Here is a 24736-nt window from a genome sequence, read left to right as displayed (position 1 = left end):
GGCGAGAGTTTGTCAGCGATTCGGCGACTTACTACAAATCTCTTGCGATTTCTTCCGTATTATACGAAGGACTGGCTTTCGTTCAGTCACGTGCCTAAGGCATCCCAGTTCGGATAGCCGCATACGCACCAGGGGCTAGTGCTTAGTCCCACCGTCAAACTCCTATGGCTAAGTGAAAGTGATAAAGCCGCATAGTCCAATTGCCTGGTTCACTACGCAGACACCTCCTTTACGGACCAAGACGTTGGGTCAAGAGTGATCATGCGCTATTCCGAACACCCCCGTACTATCTACGTGGGGACTGAAGCCGACGACTGGCAAACTTTCAAGCTAACAAAATATGGTCGCACAGGAGGCAAGCAATTCTAGATAAAGACATAAATATATTACAAAGCCTTGGTTCATAAAACAGCGTCTGGGTAGCCCGGATACATTCACTCAAACGTGACATCCTTCCAGCATTGGCCCTCTATTAAACGGGCACCCTCTAGGACGTCTTCAAAATATCGCTCTGGCTTGCGGTGGCCCTTGCCTTCGGAGGGGCCCTCGACTGCCACGACGGCAGCCCTCATCTTCGCCCAGTGCATCTTGACATGGGCAAAGGCCATCCGCGCACCCTCTATGCACGCCGAGCGCTTCACAGCTTCAACTCAGGGCAAGGCATCGCCGAGCCGCTTGACCAGGCCGAAGTACCTGCTAGGAATGGGTCCGGCTGGCCACAGCCGGACTATGATGTCCTTCATGGCCAAACCGGACATCCTATGTAGCTCCGCCAGCTGCATCATCTGGTTGTTTAGCAGCGTTGGCCGCTCCGGCGCCAGGTACTGCGACCAGAAGAGCTTCTCCGTCGTGTTCCCCTCTTGGGCCCGGAAATACTGTGCGGCGTGGCAGCACTCCTCGGCAGATCCGCAAAGGCGTCTGAGAACTCCATAGTCGAGTGAGCAAGGCATATTTCTGACTGCTGAATTTACTCTGCAAAAGAAAGGGCTTACCAGCCTCTATCTGCTCGGCCTGCTTGATCTCCTCGCGAGCCGCCCGGGACTCGGTCCGCGCTTCCTTGGCCTCTTGGAGAGCCTTGGCGAGTTTGACCGCTTGGGCCTTATTTTTCTCCTCCAAAGCCTCACACTTGCCGGCGGCGTCCTTGAGCTCTTGCTCCACCTCAGTCACCCGCTCCTCATATTGGCGGCGGGCGACCTACTCGGCCTTCAAATCCGTAGCCGCTTTATCAGCGGCCGCTTGGCTCACCCGTGCCTGCTCCTTGGCTTGGGCGAGGGCGCTCTTCAAAATCTCGACCTCGGCCGCACTGCCTGTAATCATGATCAGGGCAACACACGCGCTTAAAACTATGAACTGGCATATAACTTAAGGTGTGCGAGCAATTTTTTCAAAACATACCTTGCGCCTCATCAAATTGCTTGTTGATGCGGACGAGATTCTCATCGGCCAGCTCCAGCTTCCGCTTGAGCTCGGATACTTCGGCGGCCTGGGCGGTCGCCGCTAACAGTGAAGCCTATTTATCACAATAGACAAGTACTTTATCTCCTGCGAATATTACTTGATCCTCTGTTCGGCCCTTTTTCCAAGGCCGAACAGAGTCTCAGGGGCTACTGACTACACACAGGCATATTTTCTACATATACAAAGCGGCTACGAATATTACATTGCATACCTCAAAGCCTGTTAATAGGCTGGTGAAGGCTTCGTTCAACCCGCTTTTGGCAGACTGAACCTTCTCAACCACCATACCCATCAGGGTACAGTGCTCCTCTACGACGGAAGCACGTTGCAGTGCATCCATCACAGGATTTGGCGCCTCCGGATTAGTGGAGGTCGCCGTCGGAGTAGGCGCTCCACGTCCTTTGAAGGGGGTTGCTCGCTCGATTTCAGAGCCACATGGGTCTCCAGAATAGTGTTCGGTTGGGGGCCGGACTGGTCAGGGCCCCCATCGTCAGTCTCCATGGGGGTTGTGCCCCCCATGTTCTCGGCAGCCGAGGCATTACCCTCTGGCGCTGTCTTGGCGGCCTCCCGCACCTCTCCATGGCCCGGAGAGACCCTTTGGGACAACACTTCGGTGTCGTCCGTGGCGGTTGGAGGGGAGGCTCGTGGAGGCGTCTCGCTCTCCACCATCCCCGGCTCCAGCGAGTTCCCTGAAGATGATGATAGTTGGGGGAGATTGCGGGCCGGACTGAAGCACACAATACCATGTGTTAAAACAACAGTCATAAAGACCAGATATGTGTACAGTGTCCTGGGATACTTACGATGCGGCTAGGGGCTTTGACCTGGGGTGCCACTCAGGGATGGCTTCTGCATCCGAATCCGAGCCGTCCGGGAGGGATACCTTCCCCCTTTTGTACGCCTCCACCTCCGGGTCTACGGAAGCCGCCCTCTTCTTCTTCCTCCCCCTCGGGGGAGAATCGCTTTCAGCCTCCTCCTCCTCATCGTCTTCATCTCCCTCGTGGGAGGAGGGAGCTTCGATCTCTCCAAACACGGTGTCCGAAGTACCTTTATGGCGGAAGCCACCTTTGGCCTCCTTGCGCCTTTTGATTTGTGAACTAAGTTATGTTCGAAAACTAAAACACTTACCGGGGTAGCCGGATGTGTGCTGTCAAAGCCAATGTCGTCGGTCATCTCCGGCCACGACTTCTGGGTCTTGAAGAGCAGCTTCCAGATCTCTTCGCTGCGTTGTGCCGAAGAATCGCTGCAGGGTACGCGGCCCTTCCGGATTGAACTCCCACATGTGGAGAGGCCGGCATTGGCATGGAAGGGTCCGGCAGAAAAGCATCACCTGAATCACGTCAGTGAGACTGGTGGTCTTGTCTATTATATTTTTAATGCGCGTTTGCAGCATCGTCACTTCGTCGGTCGACCCCCAGTCCAGACCCTTGTTGGTCCACGACGCGAGCCGCATTGGGGGTCCGGATCTAAACTCGGGAGTGGCCGCCCAGTTGGCGCCGCGAGGTTCGGTGATGTAGAACCACGCCTGCTGCCATATCTTGACAGTCTCCACAAAGGCCCCTTTGGGCCAAGTAGTGTTGGGGAGCTTGCTCACCATGGCGCCGCCGCAGTCCGCGTGCTGACGGTCGACCACCTTCGGCTTCAAGTTAAAGACCTTGAGCCATAGGCCAAAGTGTGGGGGAATGCGGAGGAGCGCCTCACACACTACGATGAACACCGAGATGTGGAGGAAGGAATTTGGGGCTAGATCGTGGAAATCTATCCCATAGTAAAACATGAGGCCGCGGACAAAGGGGTGGAGTGGAAACCAGAAAGTGGGGGATAAATACCACCCTTTTGCCAGGCTCCGGGGTGGGGATGACCTGCTTCTTGGCAGGGATCCTGTGTGCGACATCCGCAGCCAGGTACCCCGCCTCTCAGAGCTCCTTGACGTCCTTCTCCGTCACAGAGGAGGCCACCCACTTGCCTTGAGAACCGGATCCGGACATGGCTGGAAAGGTTGGTGGCGGTGGCGAAGATCGAAGCTTGGGCGCTGGAGCTCGAGGATGGGAAGGCTGAGGAAGGAAGAAGGCGTGGGGTGAAAAGAAGGGATCTTTATCCGCTTATATAGGCTGTGAATATCAAGCGCCCGCCCTGCTAGTTTTGTGTGATTGAAGTTTTCAAGTTTTGGGTTATCTTATGATGGATGAAGGAAGGATAGAAGAGCCTAAGCTTGGGGATGCCCTGGCATCCCAAGCTATTATCCAAAAATGAGCAACCAACTAAGCTTGGGGATGCCCCCGAGTGGCATCCCCTCTTTCTTCTAACGACCATCGGTTACTCGAAGCTATATTTTTATTCGTCACATACTATGTGTTTTGCTTGGAGCGTCTTGTATGATATGAGTCTTTGCTTGTTTTATTTTGTGTTTTAAGTCTTGATTCCTTGCTGGACACACCTATTTGAGAGAGCCAAAATTATTTCATGACTTGTTAGAATTGCTCTCTATGCTTCACTTATATCTTTTTGAGCACGGTGTGCTTTAGTATTTTTGAAGAAATGCTCTCTAGCTTCACTTAGATTTATTTGAGAGTTAGAATTTTTTTCAAGAAATTCTCTCTTGCTTCACTTAAATTATTTTGAGAGAAAGAAAAATTATGCCCATGATCTTCACTTATATTTGTTTGAGCTTATCAAAAGCAACACATGAAAATTAGTCCCAAAGTGATAGATATCCAAGAAGGATATAATAAAAACTTTCATGAAGATCATTGGACAAAATAAACTTGATTCCTTGTAATAGTTTCGAGATATGATGATGTGATATGTGAGTCATGTTGATGAGCAATTATGCTTTAGTAAGAATATTGGTGTTAAGGTTTGTGATTCCCTATGCAAGCACGAAAGTCAATAGTCATGCAATGAAATTATATCCTACTTGTGGTGCATTATTCGGTGTTAATTATGCTTAATGCTTGCTTATGAGATTATTCATTTCTTGGTTGGTCGCTTCTCAATCTTTTGCTAGCCTTCATTTTGCACTAAGTATGATCTCTACTTGTGCATCCAAAAACCTTTAAACCAGTTTTGCCACATGATTCCACTATATCTACCTATATGCGGTATTCTTTTGCCGTTCTAAGAAAATTTGTATGTGCCATCTCTAATTTTCAAAATAAACTTCTCTTTTTGGGTGTTCGTACTGCCCGCGGAGCTGTGAGGGGTGGCTAATATTTTCCATGCTAGATGTGTTATTCTCACGATGAGTGTTTATTCACTTGTCATTGCACGAGAGTAAGGCCAAGGTATTAGGGATGCCCAGTCCCGAAATGAAAAATGAATTTACTTTATGTTGTCAAACAATAAATTCCTTGGAAAGTGTTGGTATGGAAGGCACCCGTGGATACGGTTATCCATGGAAAGTGAAAGTATGGTGGAAAAAGGAATAAACTTTATTTTCTGTTTGGGAACTGCCTATGATATATTTAGCATGGAAAGTGTTTGGAACTCTAAGTCGTTTTCGTTGGTGGGAAAGACACACCTCCCAAAATGTTTTTATCTCGAAGTTTTTTGCTTTGAGCTCTGGCACCTCTACAAATCCCTACTTCCCTCTGCGAAGGGCCTTTTTAAACTTTATGTAATTTTTATTTTGAATTTAATTCTCCATCTTCTCTTATAAAAGCACCAACTAGGAGGCAATATGATCATACTTGAGTATTGGGTGTAGCTAATATGCGAGTGTGTTTCATGAATGGATCAATGATTGAGCATGATGGGCTAGGGATAACTTATTTTAGCGTTGATATTTTGAAAGACATGGTTGCTTGTTGATATGCTTGAGTATTTAAGTCATTATGTCAAAACTAGACTATTGCTTTGAATCAAGTAAAAGTCCAAATGTCCAAGCTATAAAGAAAAGATTATGATATGACATGTTAGGCAGCACTCCACATCAAAAATTCTGTTTTTATCACTTACCTGCTCGGGACGAGCAGGAGTTAAGTTTGGGGATGCTGATACATCTCCAACGTATCTATAATTTTTTATTGTTCCATGCTGTTATATTATCAATCTTGGATGTTTTGTAATCATTTTATAGTCATTTTATATCATTTTTTGGTACTAACCTATTGATATAGTGCCAAGTGCCAGTTGTTGTTTTCTGCATGTTTTTTACATCGCAGGAAATCAATACCAAATGGAGTCCAAATGCAACGAAACTTCACGGAGAATTTTTATGGACCAGAAGACACCTAGTGGGCCAAGGCGGCGCCTGGGGGTGCTCCAAGGGGAGCACAACCCACCAGGGCACACCAGAAGGCCTAGGCGCGCCCTGGTGGGTTGTGCCCACCTCGGGTGCCCCCTGATACGTCTCCAACGTATCTATAATTTTTGATTGTTCCATGTTGTTTTATTATCAATCTTGGATGTTTTATAATCATTTTATAGTCATTTTATATCATCTTTTTGGTACTAACCTATTGACATAGTGCCAAGTGCCAGTTGCTATTTTTTGCATGTTTTATACATCGTAGGAAATCAATATCAGACGGAGTCCAAATGCCCCGAAACTTTACGGAGAATTTTTATGGGCCAGAAGGAACACCATGGGCCCTGGTTGCACCTGGGGGAGTCCCAAGGAGGGGAAAACCCACCAAGGTGCGCCAGGAGGCCCAGGCACACCCTGGTGGGTTGTGCCCACCTCGGGTGCCCCCGGACCGCCTCTTTGCTCTATAAATACCCCAAAAATTCCAGAACCCTAGGGGAGTCGACGAAATATTTATCCAGCCGCCGCAGAGTCCAGAACCACCAGATCCAATCTAGACACCATCTCGGATGGGGTTCACCACCTCCATTGGTGCCTCTCCGATGTAGACCTTCGGGTCCGTAGTTAGTAGTTAGATGGTTTCCTCTCTCTCGCTGAATTCTCAATACAATGGTTTCTTGGAGATCCATCTGATGTAACTCTTTTTGCGGTGTGTTTGTTGGGATTTGATGAACTTTGAGTTTATGATCAGTTATATCTTTTTATATCCTTGAAAGTTATTTGAGTTTCTTTGATCTCTTATAGCCTCGTATTTCTTCTCCGATATTTGGGTTTTGTTTGGCCAACTTGATCTATTTATCTTGCAATGGGAAGAGGTGCCCGGTAGTGGGTTCGATCTTACGGTGCTTGATCCCAGTGACAGAAAGGGAAACGACACGTATGTATCGTTGCTACTAAGGATAAAACAATGGGGTCTATCTCTACATAGATAGATCTTGTCTACATCATGGCATCGTTCTTATTGCATTACTCCGTTTTTCCATGAACTTAATACACTAGATGCATGCTGGATAGTTGTCGATGTGTGGAGTAATAGTAGTAGATGCAGGCAGGAGTCGGTCTACTAATCTTGGACGTGATGCCTATGTAATGATCATTGCCTGGATATCGTCATAATTATTTGAAGTTCTATCAATTGCCCAACAGTAATTTGTTCACCCACCGTTTGTTATTTTTCTCGAGAGAAGCCACTAGTGAAACCTACGGGCCCCGGGTCTTCTTTCTCATATATGTGCTTTGTGATCTACTTTTACTTTGCATTTTTATTCAGATCTATTAAACCAAAAATACAAAAATACTTTGCTGCACTTTATTTTATTTGCGATCTATTATTTCAATCTATTAAAATTTTCTCCCGTCTCCGTGTCAATTTCTGGCGCCGTTACCCGAAAGGGATTGACAACCCCTTTAACACATCGGGTTGCGAGTGGCTGTTATTTGTGTGCAGGGGCTGTTTACGTTGCGTTGCTTGGTTCTCCTACTGGTTCGATAACCTTGGTTTCATATCTGAGGGAAATACCCACCACCGCTGTGCTGCATCATCCCTTCCTCTTTGAGGAAATACCGACGTATCTTCAAGCAACATCACCCCCCGGACCGCCTCTTTGCTCTATAAATACCCCAATATTCTAGAAACCCTAGGGAATCGACGAAAATCAATTCCAGCCGCCGCAGAGTCCAGAACCACCAGATCCAATCTAGACACCATCAGGGAGGGGTTCACCACTTCCATTGGTGCCCCTCCGATGATGCGTGAGTAGTTCTTTGTAGACCTTTGGGTCCGTAGTTAGTAGCTAGATGGCTTCCTCTCTCTCACTGAATTCTCAATACAATGGTCTCTTGGAGATACATATGATGTAACTCTTTTTGCGGTGTGTTTGTTGCGATCGGATGAACTTTGAGTTTATGATCAGATCTATCTTTTTATACCCATGAAAGTTATTTGAGTTTCTTTGATCTCTTATATGCATGATCTCTTATAGCCTCGTATTTCTTCTCCGATATTGGGTTTTGTTTGGCCAACTTGATCTATTTATCTTGCAATGGGAAGAGGTGCTTTGTAGTGGGTCCGATCTTACGATGCTTGATCCCAGTGACAGAAGGGGAACCGACACGTATGTATCATTGCTACTAAGGATAAAATGATGGGGTCTATCTCTACATAGATAGATCTTGTCTACATCATGTCATCGTTCTTATTGCATTACTCTGTTTCTCCATGAACTTAATACACTAGATGCATGCTGGATAGCGGTCGATGTGTGGAGTAATAGTAGTAGATGCAGGCAGGAGTCGGTCTACTAATCTTGGACGTGATGCCTATATAATGATCATTGCCTGGATATCGTCATGATTATTTGAAGTTCTATCAATTGCCCAACAGTAATTTGTTTACCCACCGTTTGCTGTTTTTCTCAAGAGAAGCCACTAGTGAAACCTACGGCCCTCGGGTCTCTTTTCATATATTTGCCTTTGCGATCTACTTTTCCTTTGCTTTTATTTTCAAATCTATTAAACCAAAAATACAAAAACACCTTGCACCATTTTATTCTTATTTATTTTATTTGGCGTTCGACCTATCAATCTAACTACAATTTTATTCACGTCCGTTTGCCAGTTTCTGGCGCCGTTACCCGAAAGGGATTGACAACCCCTTTAACACGTCGGGTTGCGAGTAGTTGTTATTTGTGTGCAGGGGCTGTTTACGTTGTGTTGCTTGGTTCTCCTACTGGTTCGATAACCTTGGTTTCATCACTGAGGGAAATACCTACCGTCAATGTGTTGCATCATCCCTTCCTCTTTGGGGAAATACTGACGTAGCTTCAAGCCGCATCAGCCCCCCTCGGGGCACCCCCCAGGTGCTGCTCTGGCCCATTGGTTGTTTTCTGGTCCATAAAAAATCCACAAAAAGTTTCGTGGTGTTTGGACTCCGTCTGATATTGATTTCCTGCGATGTAAAAAACAACCAAAACACAGCAACTGGCACTGGGTCAATAGGTTAGTCCCAAAAAATGATATAAAGTTGTTATAAAATGATTGTAAAACATCCAAGAATGATAATATAACAGCATGAATACTTCATAAATTATAGATAAGCTTAATTCATACTCGTCCTCGAGTAGGTAAATGATAAAAGAAATAATTTATGAAGTGTGAATGCTAGTAAAGTGCATAAGTTTGATCAATGACAATTTCAATCACTTTTCCTAGCATCATAGCAGCAATTCTTTCTCATAAAATTTCTCATGTTAAAGTAGCAACCAATTCACATGTTAAGGTTCAAACAATGAATTCTCTTGAAACTCAACAACCTATATATGTTCTCGGTCACCAAGCAATTCCAATTCAACTTATTCAACTGAGTCTAAGTAAGAGCTCCACATACTCAACCATCATATAGTCTTCTATGATTGCTAACACTCACCGCATACACATGAGCAAAACCTTTCAACCGGACACATAGAAAGATAGGGGCTTATAATTTCGCCTCCCAACGTATTCACCTCAAGGGTGATGTCAACAATAATAACTCATGCTATCCATATCCAACTGGACATATGTGCCTAGATCTTTCCTCACCACATGATGCTTGCCAAAGGAGAAAAATAAAAAGGAATAGAGAGAAAAACTTTGACTCTTGCATAAAAGTAAATACATAAAAGTAAAAGATAGGCCCTTCGCAGAGGGAAGCAGAGGTTGCCATGCGCTTATTTGTTTGTATGTTCAACCCCTTAGTGCAAAAGAACGTCATGTTATATTGCCCCTTATGATAGCAACCTTTATTATGCAGTCTGTCGCTTTTATTCTTTGCCATCACAAGTTTGTACAACGCTCAATTTTCTCTTACACTAAATGATCTAACACTTTTAGAAGCAATTTTTATTGCCTTATTGTACTGATGACAATACTTGAAGGATCTTGCTCAATCCTTAGGTAGGTATGGTGGACTCTTGAAAATAAGATTTGGGTTTAAGGCTTTTTGGATGCACAAGTAGTATCTTTACTTGGTGCGGAATTTTTGGCTAGCAAAGATGGGGGACAAGCACCACATGTTGAAGGATCTATGATAATAAAACTTCTATGTGAATATGAACAAACATAAATCATTATGTTGTCTTCATTGTCCAACGTCAACTACTTTGGCATATAATATTTTGATGGGGTCTCACAATCAAAGATTTCCAAGATAGTGTATTTGCATGTGAAAGTTCTCTTCCTTCTACTAATCATTCATGAATTGCTTCTATGACCAATATTGTGATTGTCAAGCCTCAAAATATTTCACTTTCTAAACCCAATGTGAAGCTACTACTAGGCATGATATGCTTTCAACTTCATGACATTCAATTTATTCAATAATTTACTCATAGGATATAAGTGAAGCAAAAGAGTAAATGACAAGCTACTCCAAAAAGATATAAGTGAAGATGATAAGCATAATATTTCTTTCTCTCAAAATAATTTAAGTGAATCAAGAGAGAATTTTTTTCAAAACTACTAAAGCACACCATGCTCAAAAATATATAAGTGAAGCACTAGAGCAATTCCATAGAAAAGAGCTTCGTTGACGGGATGTGAGTGCCGCTTACCTTGCCTCCCCGCAACTATTTGAGGACTCTATTTTATTTAAAAACTTTCAGATCTAAGTATTTTATTAAAACAGCAAGCAAAACAAAATAAAATGACCTTTCAAGGATAGCACAACTCATGCGAAGAAGCAAAAACTTAGGCTCAACCGATACTAACCGATAATTGTCGAAGAAAAAAGGTGGGATGCCTATCGGGGCATCCCCAAGCTTAGATGCTTGAGACTTCTTGATATATTATCTTGGTATGCCTTGGGAATCCCCAAGCTTGAGCTTTTGTGTCTCCTTAATTCCTTTTATATCACGGTTTCCCTAAATCTTAAAAACTTCATCCACACAAAACTTAACAAGAACTCGTGAGATAAGTTAGTATAAACCAATGAAAAAACCTTATCATTCTCTACTGTAGCAAATCACAAAAATTATTATTCAACATTGCATACTAAATTCCTCTGCATATTTAATACTCCTATCCTCAAATAGAATCATTAAACAGGCAAACATATGCAAACAATGCAAACATAATAGCAATCTGCCAAAACAGTACAGTCTGTAAAGAATGCAAGAGTATCAGTACTTATTTAACTCTAAAAATTATGGAAAAAAATACCACACTGTATAAAATATATAATATCTTACTATGCAAAAAGTTTCAACATTTTATCACGTTTTGAATTTTCTAGGGAATTTTTGCAACAGCGATAAACTTTCTGTTTTGAAACAGCAACGTATAGACTTGCAAAATAAGCAGGGTAAAGGCTATCCTTGAAATTTTTATTGAAATGAAAGATGCAAAACATTATTATAAATAACATCAAGAAAATAAAAACAAAATAAATTGACGCTCCAAGTAAAACTCATATCATGTGACGAATGAAAATATAGCTCCAAGTGAGGTTATAGATAATGGTGGAGACGAAAGAGGGGATGCCTTCCGGGGCATCCTCAAGCTTAGTTGCTTGGATATTCCTTGAATATTGACTTGGGGTGCCTTGGGCATCCACAAGCTTAGGGTCTTCTCACTCCTTATTCTCCTCATATCGACATCTCACCCAAAACTTGAAAACTTCAATCACACAAAACTTGACGGAACTTCGTGAGATAGGTTAGTATGATAAAGAGCAAACCATTTCACTTTGGTACTGTCAAAGACAAGATTCATAATTGTTTCCACACAATGCCTACTGTAGCATATCATTTCCACAATTTATATTAAGCAATATAAGCCATAAAAACTAGGAAACAAGCAAACTATGCATTGAAAACAGAATCTGTCAAAAACAGAACAGTCTGTAGTAATCTGTACTCAAACCATACTTCTGCTACTCCAAAAATTATGAAAAAATTAGGACCACGTGAGCAATTTGCATATTAATATTCTTCAAAAAGTCAACTCAAAAGCACTCTTCTGTTAAAAATGAGAATTATTTTCGTGAGCGCAAAATTTTCTGTTTTTCGGCAAGATCAAATAAACTATCACCCAACATGATCCCAGAGGCTTTACTTGGCACTTTATTGAAACAAAAACAATAAAACATTATTACTACAGTAGCATAATCATGTGAACACACAAAAACAGTAGGTAAAAGTGTTGGGTTGTCTCCCAACAAGCGCTTTCTTTAATGCCTTTTTAGCTAGGCATGATGAGTTCAATGATGCTCGCATAAAAGATAAGGATTGAAACATAACAAGTGCATCATGAAACACATGGAAAGCACATTTAAGTCTAACCCACTTCCTATGCATAGGGATTTTGTGATCAAATAATTTATGGGAACAAGAATTAACTAGCATAGGAAGGCAAAACAAGCATAACTTCAAAATTTTCAACACATAGAGAGGAAACTTGATATTATTGCAATTCCTACAAGCATAAGTTCCTCCCTCATAATAATTTTCAGTAGCATCATGAAGAAATTCAACAATATAACCATCACATAAAGCATTCTTTTCATGATGCATAATCATAGAAAACTTATTACTCTCCACATAAGCAAATTTCTTCTCATCAATAGTAGTGGGAGCAAACTCAACAAAATAACTATCATGAGAGTGAAAATTAAAATCATGATGACAAGTTTCATGGTTATCATTCTTATTTATAGCATACATGTCCTCACCATAATCATCATAGATAGCAACTTTGTTATCATAGTCAATTGAAGCCTCATCCAAAATGGTGGATTCATCATTAAATAAAGTCTTGGCCTCTCCAAATCCACTTTCATCATTATAATCATCATAAATAGGAGGCATGCAATCATTATAGCAAATTTGCACATCAAATCTTGGGGGACTAAAAATATCATCTTCATCAAACATAGCATCCCCAAGCTTATGGCTTTGCATATCATTAGCATCATGGATATTCAAAGAATTCATACTAACAACATTGCAATCATGCTCATCATTCAAATATTTTGTGCCAAACATTTTATTGAGTTCTTCTTCTAGCAATTGAGCACAATTTTCCGATCCATCATTTTCAAGAAAGATATTATAAAGATGGTCAATAATATGATGCAACCTCAATTCCATTTTTTTGTAGTTTTCTTTTATAAACCAAACTGGTGATAAAACAAGAAACTAAAAGATTAAATTGCAAGATCTAAATACCTTCAAGTACTCACCTCCCCGGCAACGGCGCCAGAAAAGAGCTTGATGTCTACTACACAACTTTATTCTTGTAGACACGTGTTGGGCCTCCAAGCGCAGAGTTTTGTAGGACACTAGCAATTTTCCCTCAAGTGGATGACCTAAGGTTTATCAATCCATGGGAGGCGTAGGATGAAGATAGTCTCTCACAAAGGACCCTACAACCAAATACAAGAAATCTCTTGTGTCCCCAACACACCCAATACAATGGCAAATTGTATAGCTACACTAGTTCGGCGAAGAGATGGTGATAAAAGTGTAATATGGATGGTAGAAATATATTTTTATAGTCTGAATAAATAAAAACAGCAAGGTAGCAAATAGTAAACGGGCACAAAAACGGTATTTCAATGCTTGAAAATGCGGCCTAGGATCCGTACTTTCGCTAGTGCAACCTCTCAACAGTGCTAATATAATTGGATCATATAACCATCCCTCAAAGTGCGATGAAGAATCACTCCAAAGTTCCTATCTAGCGGAGAACATAAGAATAAATTGTTTGTAGGGTATGGAACCACCTCAAAGTTATTCTTTCCGTTCGATCTATTCAAGAGTTCGTACTAAAATAACATAAAGCTACTCTTTCCGTTCGATCTATCCTAGAGTTCGTACTAAAATAACACCAAAGAAAATTCATATTCATAATAGTCAATCCAACACAAAGAACTTCAAAGAGTGCCCCAAGATTTCTACCGGAGTAACAAAGACAAGAACGTGCATCAACCCCTATGCATAGATTACCCCAATGTCACCTCGGGAATCCGCGAGTTGAGTGCCAAAACATATATCAAGTGAATCAATACGATACCCCATTGTCACCACGAGTATTCAATTGCAACACATATATCAAGTGTTTTCAAATCCATAAAAGTATTCAATCCGATAACAACAAAATCTCAAAGGGAAAATCTCAATTCATCACAACAAGATAAAGAGGGGAAAACACCATATGATCCGACTATATTAACAAAGCCCGCGATACATCAAGATCATGACATCTCAAGAACATGAGGGAGAGAGAGATTAAACACATAGCTACTGGTACAAACCCTCAGCCCCGAGGGTGGACCACTCCCTCCTCATCATGGTGGCCGCCGGGATGATGAAGATGGCCACCGAAGATGATTCCCCCCTCCGGCAGGGTGCCGGAATGGGGTCTAGATTGGTTTTCGGTGGCTACAGAGGCCGGCGGCGGCGGAACTTCTGATCTAGGTTAACCCTGAGGGTTTTAAGAATATTTGTGAATTTATAGGGTAAAGAGGGGGTGCGGGAGGCCACCGAGGTGGGCACAACCCACCTGGGCGCGCCTGGGCCCCCAGGCGCGCCCTGGTGGGTTGTGTCCCCCCTCGGGGCACCCCCAGGTGCTGCTCTGGCCCATTGGTGGTCTTCTGGTCCATAAAAAATCCACAAAAAGTTTCGCGGTATTTGGACTCCGTTTGATATTGATTTCGTGCGATGTAAAAAACAAGCAAAAAATAGCAACTGGCACTGGGCACTAGGTCAATAGGTTAGTCCCAAAAAATGATATAAAGTTGCTATAAAATGATTGTAAAACATCCAAGAATGATAATATAACAGCATTAATACTTCATAAATTATATATACGTTGGAGACGTATCAACCGCCGAAAGATCTTGAGTTTTTGAGCTTTTTTCCTATATTCCATTGATTGAATGAATTTCAAGACATTTACCAAAAGTAATTCAAAATTTAAGTACAAGTGTGTTATAATTTGGTTACAAAAAGTGGAAAAATCATTTTAAGGTACTTAGGTAGGATTACATGCAGTATTCACAAAAAAGTTGAAAGATGCAACCCTTTTCTATGAATAGCCATGTTGACAATGTTTACCCCATTTTGCAAAAAAATGAAAGAAAATGAAAAAGAGTCAAAAATGTAATACTTTTGCAAGGAGTCCTTTTATGTGTACTAATTTCCAGTAAAAATGATAAACTAGGAATATAATGATTTTAAAAAAATGTTCACAAAATGGACACCATCTATGATGGTTCATGTCTTTCAAGCCAAATGACCAAGTTCATGGCCATATCCATGTCATATTTTCATATAAGGTGATGATATTTGGCACAAACATGGGGATTAGCATGCCAAACAAGATTGCCAAAGGGAGATTCCAAAAATTTGTTATAAAAGTAAATAAATCATTTTCAAGTGCCAAAAATGTTTTTTTTGTGAAGCAAGTACCACAAATAAGATTGAAAATTGAACCTTTGCAATTTTCACATGAAATGGACCTATTGAAGGCCTATTGTCGAAAGATTTTAAGTTTTTGAGCTCTTTTGCTATATTGCATTAATTAAATGAATTTCTGGACATTTACTAAAAGTATTCCAAAATTGAACTACAAGTGTGTTATAGTATGGTTAGAAAAAGTGGAAAAATCATTTTAAGGTAATTAGGTAGGATTATATGCAATATTCACAAAAAAAGTTGAAAGATTCAACCCTTTCTATGAATAGCCATGTTGACAATGTTGACCCCATTTTGCAAAAAGTGAAAGAAAATGAAAAAGGATTAAAAAATGCAATCCTTTTGCATGGAGTTCTTTTATGTGTACTAATTTCCAGGAAAAATGATAAACTAGGAATACAATGATTATTTTTAAAAAGTGTTCACAAAATGGAATACCATCTATGAAGGTTCAAGCCTTTCAAGCCAAATGATCAAGTTCATTGCCATATCCATGTCATATTTTCATATAAGGTGATGATACTTGTCACAAAAATGTGGCTTACCATGCCAAACAACATTGCCAAAGGGAGATTCCAAAATTTTGTTATAGAAGTATATAAATCATTTTTCAAGTGCCAAAAAAATGTTTTTTTGTGAAGCAAGTACCACAAATAAGATTGAAAATTGAACCTTTGCAAATTTCACATGAAATGGACCATATTGGAGGCCTACTCCTGAAAGATTTTGAGTTTTTGAGCTTTTTTGCTATATTCCATTGATTAAATGAATTTTTGGACATTTACCAAAAGTAATTCCAAATTGAACTACAAGTGTATTATAGTTTGGTTACAAAAAGTGGAAAAATCATTTTAAGGTACTTAGGTAGGATTATATGCAGTATTCACAAAAAAGTTTAAAGATTGAACCCTTTTTTTACGAATAGCCATGTTGACAATGTTGACCCCATTTTGCAAAAAGTGAAAGAAAATGAAAAAGAGTCAAAAATGCAATCCTTTTGCATGGATTCCTTTTATGTGTAGTAGTTTCTAGGAAAAATGATGAACTAGGAATACAATGATTATTTTAAAAAAGTGTTCACAAAATGGACTACGGTCTATGAAGGTTCATGGCTTTCAAAGGCAAATGAGTAAGTTCATGGCTATATCCATGTCATATTTTCATAGAAGGTGACGATATTTGGCACAAACATGGGGCTTACCATGCCAAAAAAGAATGCCAACGAGATATTCCAAAATTTTGTTTAAATGAATCATTTTGAAGTGCTAAATTGTTTTTTGTGAAGCAAGTACCACAAATAAGATTGAAAATTGAACCTTTTTGGCACAAACATGGGGCTAGCATGCCAAACAAGATTGCCCATGGGAGGTTCTAACTTTTTGTTGTAAAAAATGAATTTTCATTTTTTAAGTGTGAAAAGAGGGTTTTTGTGTGTGAATCAAGTAGCACAAATAATATGCAAAAGTTCACTTATCCAATTTTCACACAAAGTAGACCATATTGCCAAAAGATTTTTAATTTTTGAGCTTTTTTGCTATATTCCATTGATTATATGAATTTCATGACATTTAAAGAAAATAATTCAAAATTGTACTACAAGTGTGTTATAGTTTGGTCCAAACAATTGGAAAAAATCATTTTCAAATAATCAAGAAGGATTGTAGGTAGTATCCACAAAGTAGTTGAAAGATTCAGAGAGCAGCGATTCGATGCCCAAGCTCATCTGCACCCATGCTGAAGAAAAATACAAAACAAATACTAGGAAAATTAAAAAATCCAATTTTTTTACACGGTAGATAATTTGTTGCATGAGGTCCGCTCCAAATTTCATATCATTTGAACATCTGAGTAGCTCTCGACAAAAAAGACAAATTTGAGTTTTTGTAAACTTTTTACTGCTCATGTACTGATTTGACCTAATTTGTCTTTTTTGCTGAGAGCTACTCATATGTACAATGATCTGAAATTTGGAGCGCACCTCATGCATCAAATTATCTACCCTACAATTTGTTTTTGGATTTTTTGGATTTTTGTTTATTTTTTATGAATTTGTTCTTGACCGGGTGCATATGAGCCCGGGTCAGAAATGGATATTCCAAAGATTCAACGCCTTTGCTTTAAATAGGAATAAAATAAAATGAATTTAGGAACTTGAATCAACTGAACTGGATTTAAAATTAATATTTAGTCAATTTCTTAAGTTGATTACAAATTCACAAAGGTATTCGACGATGTTCGCACTTAAAACCCGCATAGAGCAGGCCGACCCAATTACTTAAAGCCCGCACTAAGCAGCACCAAGGTGTCCAAGTGGGACCACTCGTCGGGCTCTCATCCAAGGCCCACTCACCAGGAACCCACCCAGGTAACAGTGAATAAGTTTGACCCAACAGAAACACTTTGTTTGGGCTTTGTGGGGCTGGGGTGAAGACAGGAGCGGAAAAGCGAGGCGTGTTAAGGAGGCGGGACAAAACTGAGCAGTGCTAACGAACCAAGGGCATGGAAATAGAAATCCCCACTTTATACTCCCTCCGTCCGTGAAGAGTGTACATTTGTCTTTAAAATTTGTTCACAAAAGAGTGTACTTCTATCTTCTCAATCCACTTCAACGTAGAGAAAATGTTTCTCTTTCATCACACGGTAATCAAGACCAATAACATTCTACACATGGTCTCGTTAATTTGTACAAGCACTTAACCCATTGGGGGTTGGGTAATTAAGAGCAAGTACAATAGTGGGCTATAAGCCCGTTTACATGGCACTATTGCCTATGTGGAGGAGAGACACAACAAAAAAGTGATGGAGTGGGCTAACATGCAAGTGCCAGTCTCTATGCATGCTCCTAGGTAAAAGCATTTATGTTTGTCATAGTTAACATAGCTAGTAGTAACATAGCGCACTCCAAGACAATTTTGCTTATCTGACATGTAATTAATGAGAGAGGTGTTTAGAGTAGCATAACGGAACCCAAAGCAAAATAAGTCTATAATCTAATAAATGCAATCATCTATGATACTACTTCTATGTTACTTTTCATTATAAGGGTAGTAACATAGACTAGTGTCATATGCATGACACTAGACTAAGTTACTCCCCACTATGACTAGCCTTAATGAGAGGAAAGAGATAGAGAGAAACTTAAAAAAAGTTCTAACCTTATAGCCAGCTCTATTGTATAAGTAATTAATAATGCTAACTCTTCATGACATGTCATGTTTATATACTATTAACCATGCTCTAAAAAGAAGAGAGACGTTGGCTTGCACATTTGAAATGCATTTTTTACTCCGCTCCATAATTTGTCGTAAGATTTATATTTGTACTCCTTTTCACCGGACAGAAGGACTATACATTAAGGAGGAGGTGTAGAAAAAAAATATTTACTTGAGAATTACTAGCACCTACATCTTTATGGTTTCTAATAAAAAGTACAGTAGTACTTATAATTTGGCTGCTCCAAGATCACAACCATGCTACCAATATGAATGCAGTCACTCTTTTTTTCATCCTCTTTTTGCTTCCACATGCATTCATCTCCTTGATTGACGAGTGAAAACCATAAATGAGTGAAGAAAAAGAGGGCGGCTTCACACCTTTCACACCCTCGTCGCGGTTATAAAATTTTGCCCCTCACGACTCCACTAATCAAAACCGAACCCCAAACCCAAACCAATCCCCTCCGGCCCGCCGCCGCGGCAACCGCCGCCAGCAGCAATGGGGGCGCCGCGCGCCGGCGACCTGGTGACCACGCAGGTCAGCCTGGGCGGGTTCGACGCCGCCGTCCGGGCGCGCGACCTCGCCGACTTCCTCGAGGTGGAGGCGGGCCCCGTCTGGCGCTGCCGCGTCAAGACCTCCACGACCCCGCAGGACGCCGACCCCGACTTCCTCCTCCCCGCCGCCGCCGCCGCCGCCGCCCTCGACCCCGGCCAGGCGCAGCAGCGGCTCGTCCCCGTGCCGCCGCACGCCTTCGTCCACTTCGCGCGCCCGGAGGCGGCCCGCCGCGCCGCCGACGCCGCCGGCCGCTGCGAGCTCATCCTCTCCGGGAAGCCGCTCCGCGCCGCCTCCGCGCCCGACAGCGCGCTCCGGGCCTCCCGCCGCCGCGGCGTCGCGCCGTTCCGCTTCCCCGGGTCCCGCCTCGAGGTCGGCGACCTCCCCGCCCCCGACGCCTTCCTCGCCGCCTGGCGCTGCCCGGGCCCGGACGACGGCGCCGGCGGGCTCGAGTTCGCCGTCGACAAGTTCGACGGCTCCTGCCGCCTCGTCTTCGCCCGCGACACCGCCTTCGCGTTCAGGGAGCTCCGCGAGGCCGCCGTCGTGATGCGCTGCGACGTGAAGCTCGAGTTCCCCGTCCGCGACGTCGCCGAGGTCAGGGTGTTCAAGCTCGACTGCTCGCTGCTGCTCCGGCTCTCGGCCGCGCCGCTCGTCTACTACCGCACGGCGGACGACGACATCTACGAGTCCGTGCCGTTCGACCTGCTCGACGACGACGACCCGTGGATCCGGACCACCGACATCACCCCCAGCGGCGCCATCGGGCGGTGCGGCGTTTACAGGATCACATTCCCGGCGCGGTTCTGGTCCAAGATGGAGCGCGCTCTGGCCTACATGAAGGAGAGGAGGGTGACCGTCGTTGAGTGCGGCGGTGGGTGGGGGGCCAGGAGGGGGCTCACCGTGCGCGACGAGCCCGAGTTTGGGGAACGAATGCAGGACCTCTTCTTCTGCGTGCAGCACGCCGAGGGGATCAAGTTTCCAGTGCTGTTCCTCGTGAACGCGCTGGTGCACAAGGGAGTGATCAATCAGCACCAGCTCACGCCTGAATTCTACAGTTTGCTCCAGGGGAGGGAGGAGGATGTCAATGTGGCTGCACTCAAGGAATTCTGGGGGATCAAATTTCCGGTCTTTGATGCGTGCCGGAGTCTCAAGAATCTGCAGGACAGGGTTGCCAGAAACCCCAAACTCCTTAACAGCAAGATTGGGGATGACCATTCTGAGGTGAGGAGGCTGGTGATCACGCCCACCAGGGCGTATTGTCTGCCGCCGCAAGTGGAGCGCTCTAACCGTGTTGTCCGGCATTATCGCGTAGTCGCGGACAGGTTCCTCAGAGTAACTTTTATGGATGAGGGTATGCAGCAACTCAACAGCAATGTGCTGAATTTCTCTGCTGCTCAGATTGTCAAGGATTTGATGTCAAACTCGTTCCTGCAGCATAAGACAACGGTGTACAAGCGTGTCAAGACATTTTTGACAGAGGGTTTCCACATGTGCGGCCGTAAATACTCGTTTCTTGCATTCTCATCAAACCAGCTGAGGGACAGATCTGCCTGGTTCTTTGCAGAGGACAGAACGGACAGAACGAGAACGGTCGAAAGCATTAGGAAATGGATGGGCCGGTTCACAAGTAAGAATGTAGCAAAGCATACTGCTCGGATGGGGCAGTGCTTCTCATCGACATATGCAACGGTGGTGATGCAGCCACATGAGGTCAATGAGTGTCTTGAGGATGTTGAGCGTAATGGGTACGTTTTCTCTGATGGAATCGGCAAGATTACCCGGGAACTTGCACTGGAAGTCGCTAAGAAGCTGCAACTGACAGATAATCCCCCATCTGCCTACCAGATCAGGTATGCAGGCTTCAAGGGTGTTATAGCTGTCTGGGAAGGAGAGAATGATGGGATACAGCTTTCCCTGAGGCCAAGCATGCACAAGTTTGACTCTTCCCACACTGTGTTAGAGGTGGTCTCATGGACAAAGTTTCAGCCAGGATTCTTAAACCGTCAGATCATAACATTACTCTCCTCCTTGAATGTCCCTGATGCTATCTTTTCACAAATGCAGAAAGACATGCTGTCTAATCTCAACAATATTTTGACTGACACTGATGTTGCTTTTGACGTTGTAACCACCTCTTGTGCTGACGAAGGAAACACCGCAGCACTGATGTTGAGTGCTGGCATTTCACCTGGAACTGAGCCGCACCTGAAAGCATTGCTGTTGGCTATAAGGTCCTCACAGCTACTGGGTCTTTTGGAAAAATCAAGGATTTTTGTTCCCAAGGGAAGGTGGTTGATGGGCTGCCTTGATGAACTTGGGATCCTTGAGCAAGGACAGTGCTTTATTCGGGCCTCATCTCCAGTACTCAATAATTCTCTGCTGAAGCATGGACCAAGATCTTCCTCAGCGAACAACAATGCAGAGACCGTTAAAGGTACTGTTGTTATGGCAAAGAATCCGTGCCTTCATCCAGGGGATGTCCGGATCCTTGAAGCCATTGATGTGCCTGCTTTGCATCACCTTGTTGATTGCTTGGTCTTTCCCAAGAATGGCGAGAGGCCACACGCCAATGAAGCGTCTGGGAGTGATCTTGATGGGGATCTATACTTTGTGACGTGGGATGAAAAACTTATCCCACCGGGTAAAAGAAGCTGGAACCCTATGGACTACTCCCCAGCCGAAGCAAAACAGCTACCGCGCAAAGTAACCCAATCTGTAAGTTAAACTAATCTTGGCATTTATGCATTCGTCCCTGAAAATTCAGTGTATGGATATATTCCATTAAATACTTGTTCACCTCTCTGATGTCTTCCCATTAGTAATTTCTGCTTGACATGTTAGTGTTCTTACTGAAACAATCCCTGCCGTAGCTAAATAAGCAACTTAAATATAAACAGACAAGGAAATTGTATCATAGTTTGGACCCTGAATCAGGGATTCTGTTTCTTCCTACTAATTCCATGCCTGTTAATTGGCATGGGAAATCCTAAACTTCTTGAACTGTTGGATTATAATGACTACTGCATTTGACCTATCTCTATTTGGTTATATTGTCTGCAATTTGATTAACAGATGACAATAGCTTTAAGTACATTTGTTTAGGGACAACCCACTAAGCACTTTGTTACTTCATTTATATCCCATTTCCTTTGCTTTGAGATCTGGATTAGTTCAATTAAATTAGTTTTGAGTCGATCCAATGATCAGAGAAAGTAAAACTTGCATCCTTGATATTTTTGTGTGTATTAGGTAGGGGCTAAAGGCTTGACAAATTCTGAAGGTAGCCTAATGTGTACAGCTGGATTTCAATATAATTGATTTTATTCTTGGAAAACTGTAGCTGTACTGCTGTAGAGTACAATCATAAATTTAACTTACCAGATGTCGGGTATTGCAGTTGTAGATCGATACCCCTTTTGCTTCATTTGATGTGAGATTACCCTTTTTTCAAAAGCTAAGTTAATTCTTTCCATCTGTTGAAATTGAAGTCAAGAACTCCTGATCATTACTCAGGCATAAACACTTTTCAGTTCATCATCAACTAGCTCTTTCTCTTTGCTTTTGTAAATTAACATATGCTCTTATCATCCAATTGATCTGATACAAGCAGCTACTATACACAAATTATAAGGTGCATCTTCATTTCATCCGGTTTCTTCAAATTGCTTTGTCCTTGAGTTGTGATAAATATCAGTACTCTTTTTAAATACAATATTTACTAATACAAGGTCTTTGTACTGTTAACAACAGGATATCGTTGATTTCTTTTTGAAGAACATGGTAAATGAGAAACTGGGTCCGATAAGCAACGCTCATGTTGTTCATGCCGATATGAGCGAGTATGGAGCAATGGACGAGAAGTGCATTCAGTTGGCAGAACTAGCAGCGTTCGCTGTTGACTTCCCCAAGACGGGCAAAATCGTGTCGATGCCGCCAGCCCTTCGACCAAAACTCTACCCCGACTTCATGGGAAAGGATGATGCCATCTCCTACAAATCAGAGAAGATCCTCGGAAGGCTCTACCGGTCGATCCAAGAGGCCTCCAGCAGCGATCTGGTCCCAGAAGAAACCTGCACGCTGAACGACCTGCCTTACGACACAGACATGGAGGTTCCTGGCGCGGCGGATTTCCTGTCGAGCGCGTGGCAGTGCAAGTGCTCGTACGAGGCGCAGCTGGACGCGCTGCTCAAGCAGTACGGCGTGCGCACGGAGGCGGAGCTCGTGACGGAGCACATATGGTCGCTCCCCAAGTACAACAGCAGGAAGCAGGGGGACATAAAGGAGAGGCTGAAGAACGCCTACTCTGCCCTCCGGAAGGAGTTCCGGGCCATCTTCGAGAGCATCGAGGCGCCGGGCCAGACCGAGGCCGTCTTGGACGACGACGAGAGGAACCGGGTGTACGAGATGAAGGCCTCGGCGTGGTACCAGGTGACCTACCACCCCAAATGGGTCCAGAGGTCGAGGGAGGCGCTGGAGCCTGACCGCGAGGAGGAGGACGCGCCGGCGAGGCTTAGCTTTGCGTGGATCCCGGTGGAGCACCTGGCGCGGATCAAGTTACGGTGCCGTGGGGGAGTGAAGGTGGGCCGCCGGAGGCCCGTCGAGAGGCTCGCTGCCTACATGTCTGGGAGCCTGTGATGCTCTTGGTGTGAAGCCCCCTGCAGCACGTACTGAAGCAAGACCACTCTGCCCTTTTGCCATGCTATCTGAAGCATGCCTCACGATTCTTATCTGGGTTAATGTATCCCAAGCCCAACTTGTTGGAAGCTCTCTTAATTAGGTACTAGGAGTGTTTGTACTTGCATAAATAAATGCTCCATAACCCTGCCAAAACTGACTGTGTGTGTGTGTGTGTGTGGGTGTGTGAGGCCTGCAGCAGTGGTGCTATCTGAATTTCTCAATTGTTTTGTATGTTGCAGTTTTCTCCTGGAAAATGGTCAAAACTGATCTGGTAGTAGTATGTCCTTGTGGACTTCTGAATATGACCTGGGAACATGGGGTTTCCACTGTTCATTTACAAAATCTCTTATTCTTGAGTTCATTTAGAGCATCTACAACCACACATAGCAAAAGTGAGCCCCCAAACGATGGACGCGTCCGGTTGTGTCCGTGGGCAGCGCCTGATCATCCCCCATATTTCACACATCACAACCACACTCCCCATTTGACTATATGTATTTTCATATCACAACCACACTCCTCATTTGACGATATTTATTTTCATACAAGGGCATGCAACATTCATGATGTACATACCTCGGACATAGCAAACTACCACATACACTACTCGTCATCGGATGTGTCGCTGACGTTCGTGTCGGAGCCGCCGACCTCGTGGTAATTGGCGGCCTATGGAAACGGCGGCGCCTCCTCGGACACGAAGGCCGCCTCAAGTTCCGTGTCCTTTAGACTATCCGGAGGCAGGCCGGGCGCAATGCGTGTGGTGTGATGCACGGCTCGTGCCTCCTCCGCAACGCACATCTCCGCCTGGCGCTCCGGCATGAGCAACTAGCAGTAGGTAATCTTGCTGTGGACCATGGCGGCATCGACGGACCTGAGATTTGAAGTGGAATGGGAGAGGAGTGTTAGCAGCGGAGCAGGTAGGGAGGGATGAAAGAATGGGAAGGGGCTTGCCTTGCCGTCTAGCTTAAATAGCTGGACTTGGTCCCTCAGGCGACGCACTGGAGTAGCGCCATGAATGCGTCATCACCTAAACCGGAGAAGGCGCCCATCGGACCGACGTGTGTTAGGTGCC

General features: G+C 43.6%; 1 protein-coding gene across 1 annotated transcript; it reads left to right on the top strand.

Moving 5' to 3' along the window:
* The first annotated feature begins 18837 nt into the window (after positions 1 to 18837).
* Positions 18838 to 23938, top strand: LOC123080716 (probable RNA-dependent RNA polymerase SHL2). Its single transcript, XM_044503651.1, has 2 exons — positions 18838 to 21699; positions 22735 to 23938. The coding sequence occupies exons 1-2, from the start codon at positions 18931 to 18933 to the stop codon at positions 23617 to 23619; spliced, it is 3654 nt and encodes a 1217-aa protein (XP_044359586.1). The 5' UTR covers positions 18838 to 18930; the 3' UTR covers positions 23620 to 23938.
* Positions 23939 to 24736: the final 798 nt, after the last annotated feature.

This window comes from Triticum aestivum, chromosome 3D, assembly GCF_018294505.1.
Source record: "Triticum aestivum cultivar Chinese Spring chromosome 3D, IWGSC CS RefSeq v2.1, whole genome shotgun sequence".
NCBI lineage: Eukaryota > Viridiplantae > Streptophyta > Magnoliopsida > Poales > Poaceae > Triticum > Triticum aestivum.
Note: the sequence above shows the minus strand (reverse complement) of the source record. Positions and strands in the feature narration are given on the sequence as shown.

What these genes read in the sequence shown, in the direction of transcription:
- LOC123080716 (XM_044503651.1), top strand. Translation starts at nt 18,931, where the DNA reads ATGGGGGCGCCGCGCGCCGGCGACCTGGTGACCACGCAGGTCAGCCTG. An exon ending in CGCGCAAAGTAACCCAATCT is followed by an intron (nt 21,700 to 22,734) that starts GTAAGTTAAACT and finishes TGTTAACAACAG; the next exon opens with GATATCGTTGATTTCTTTTT.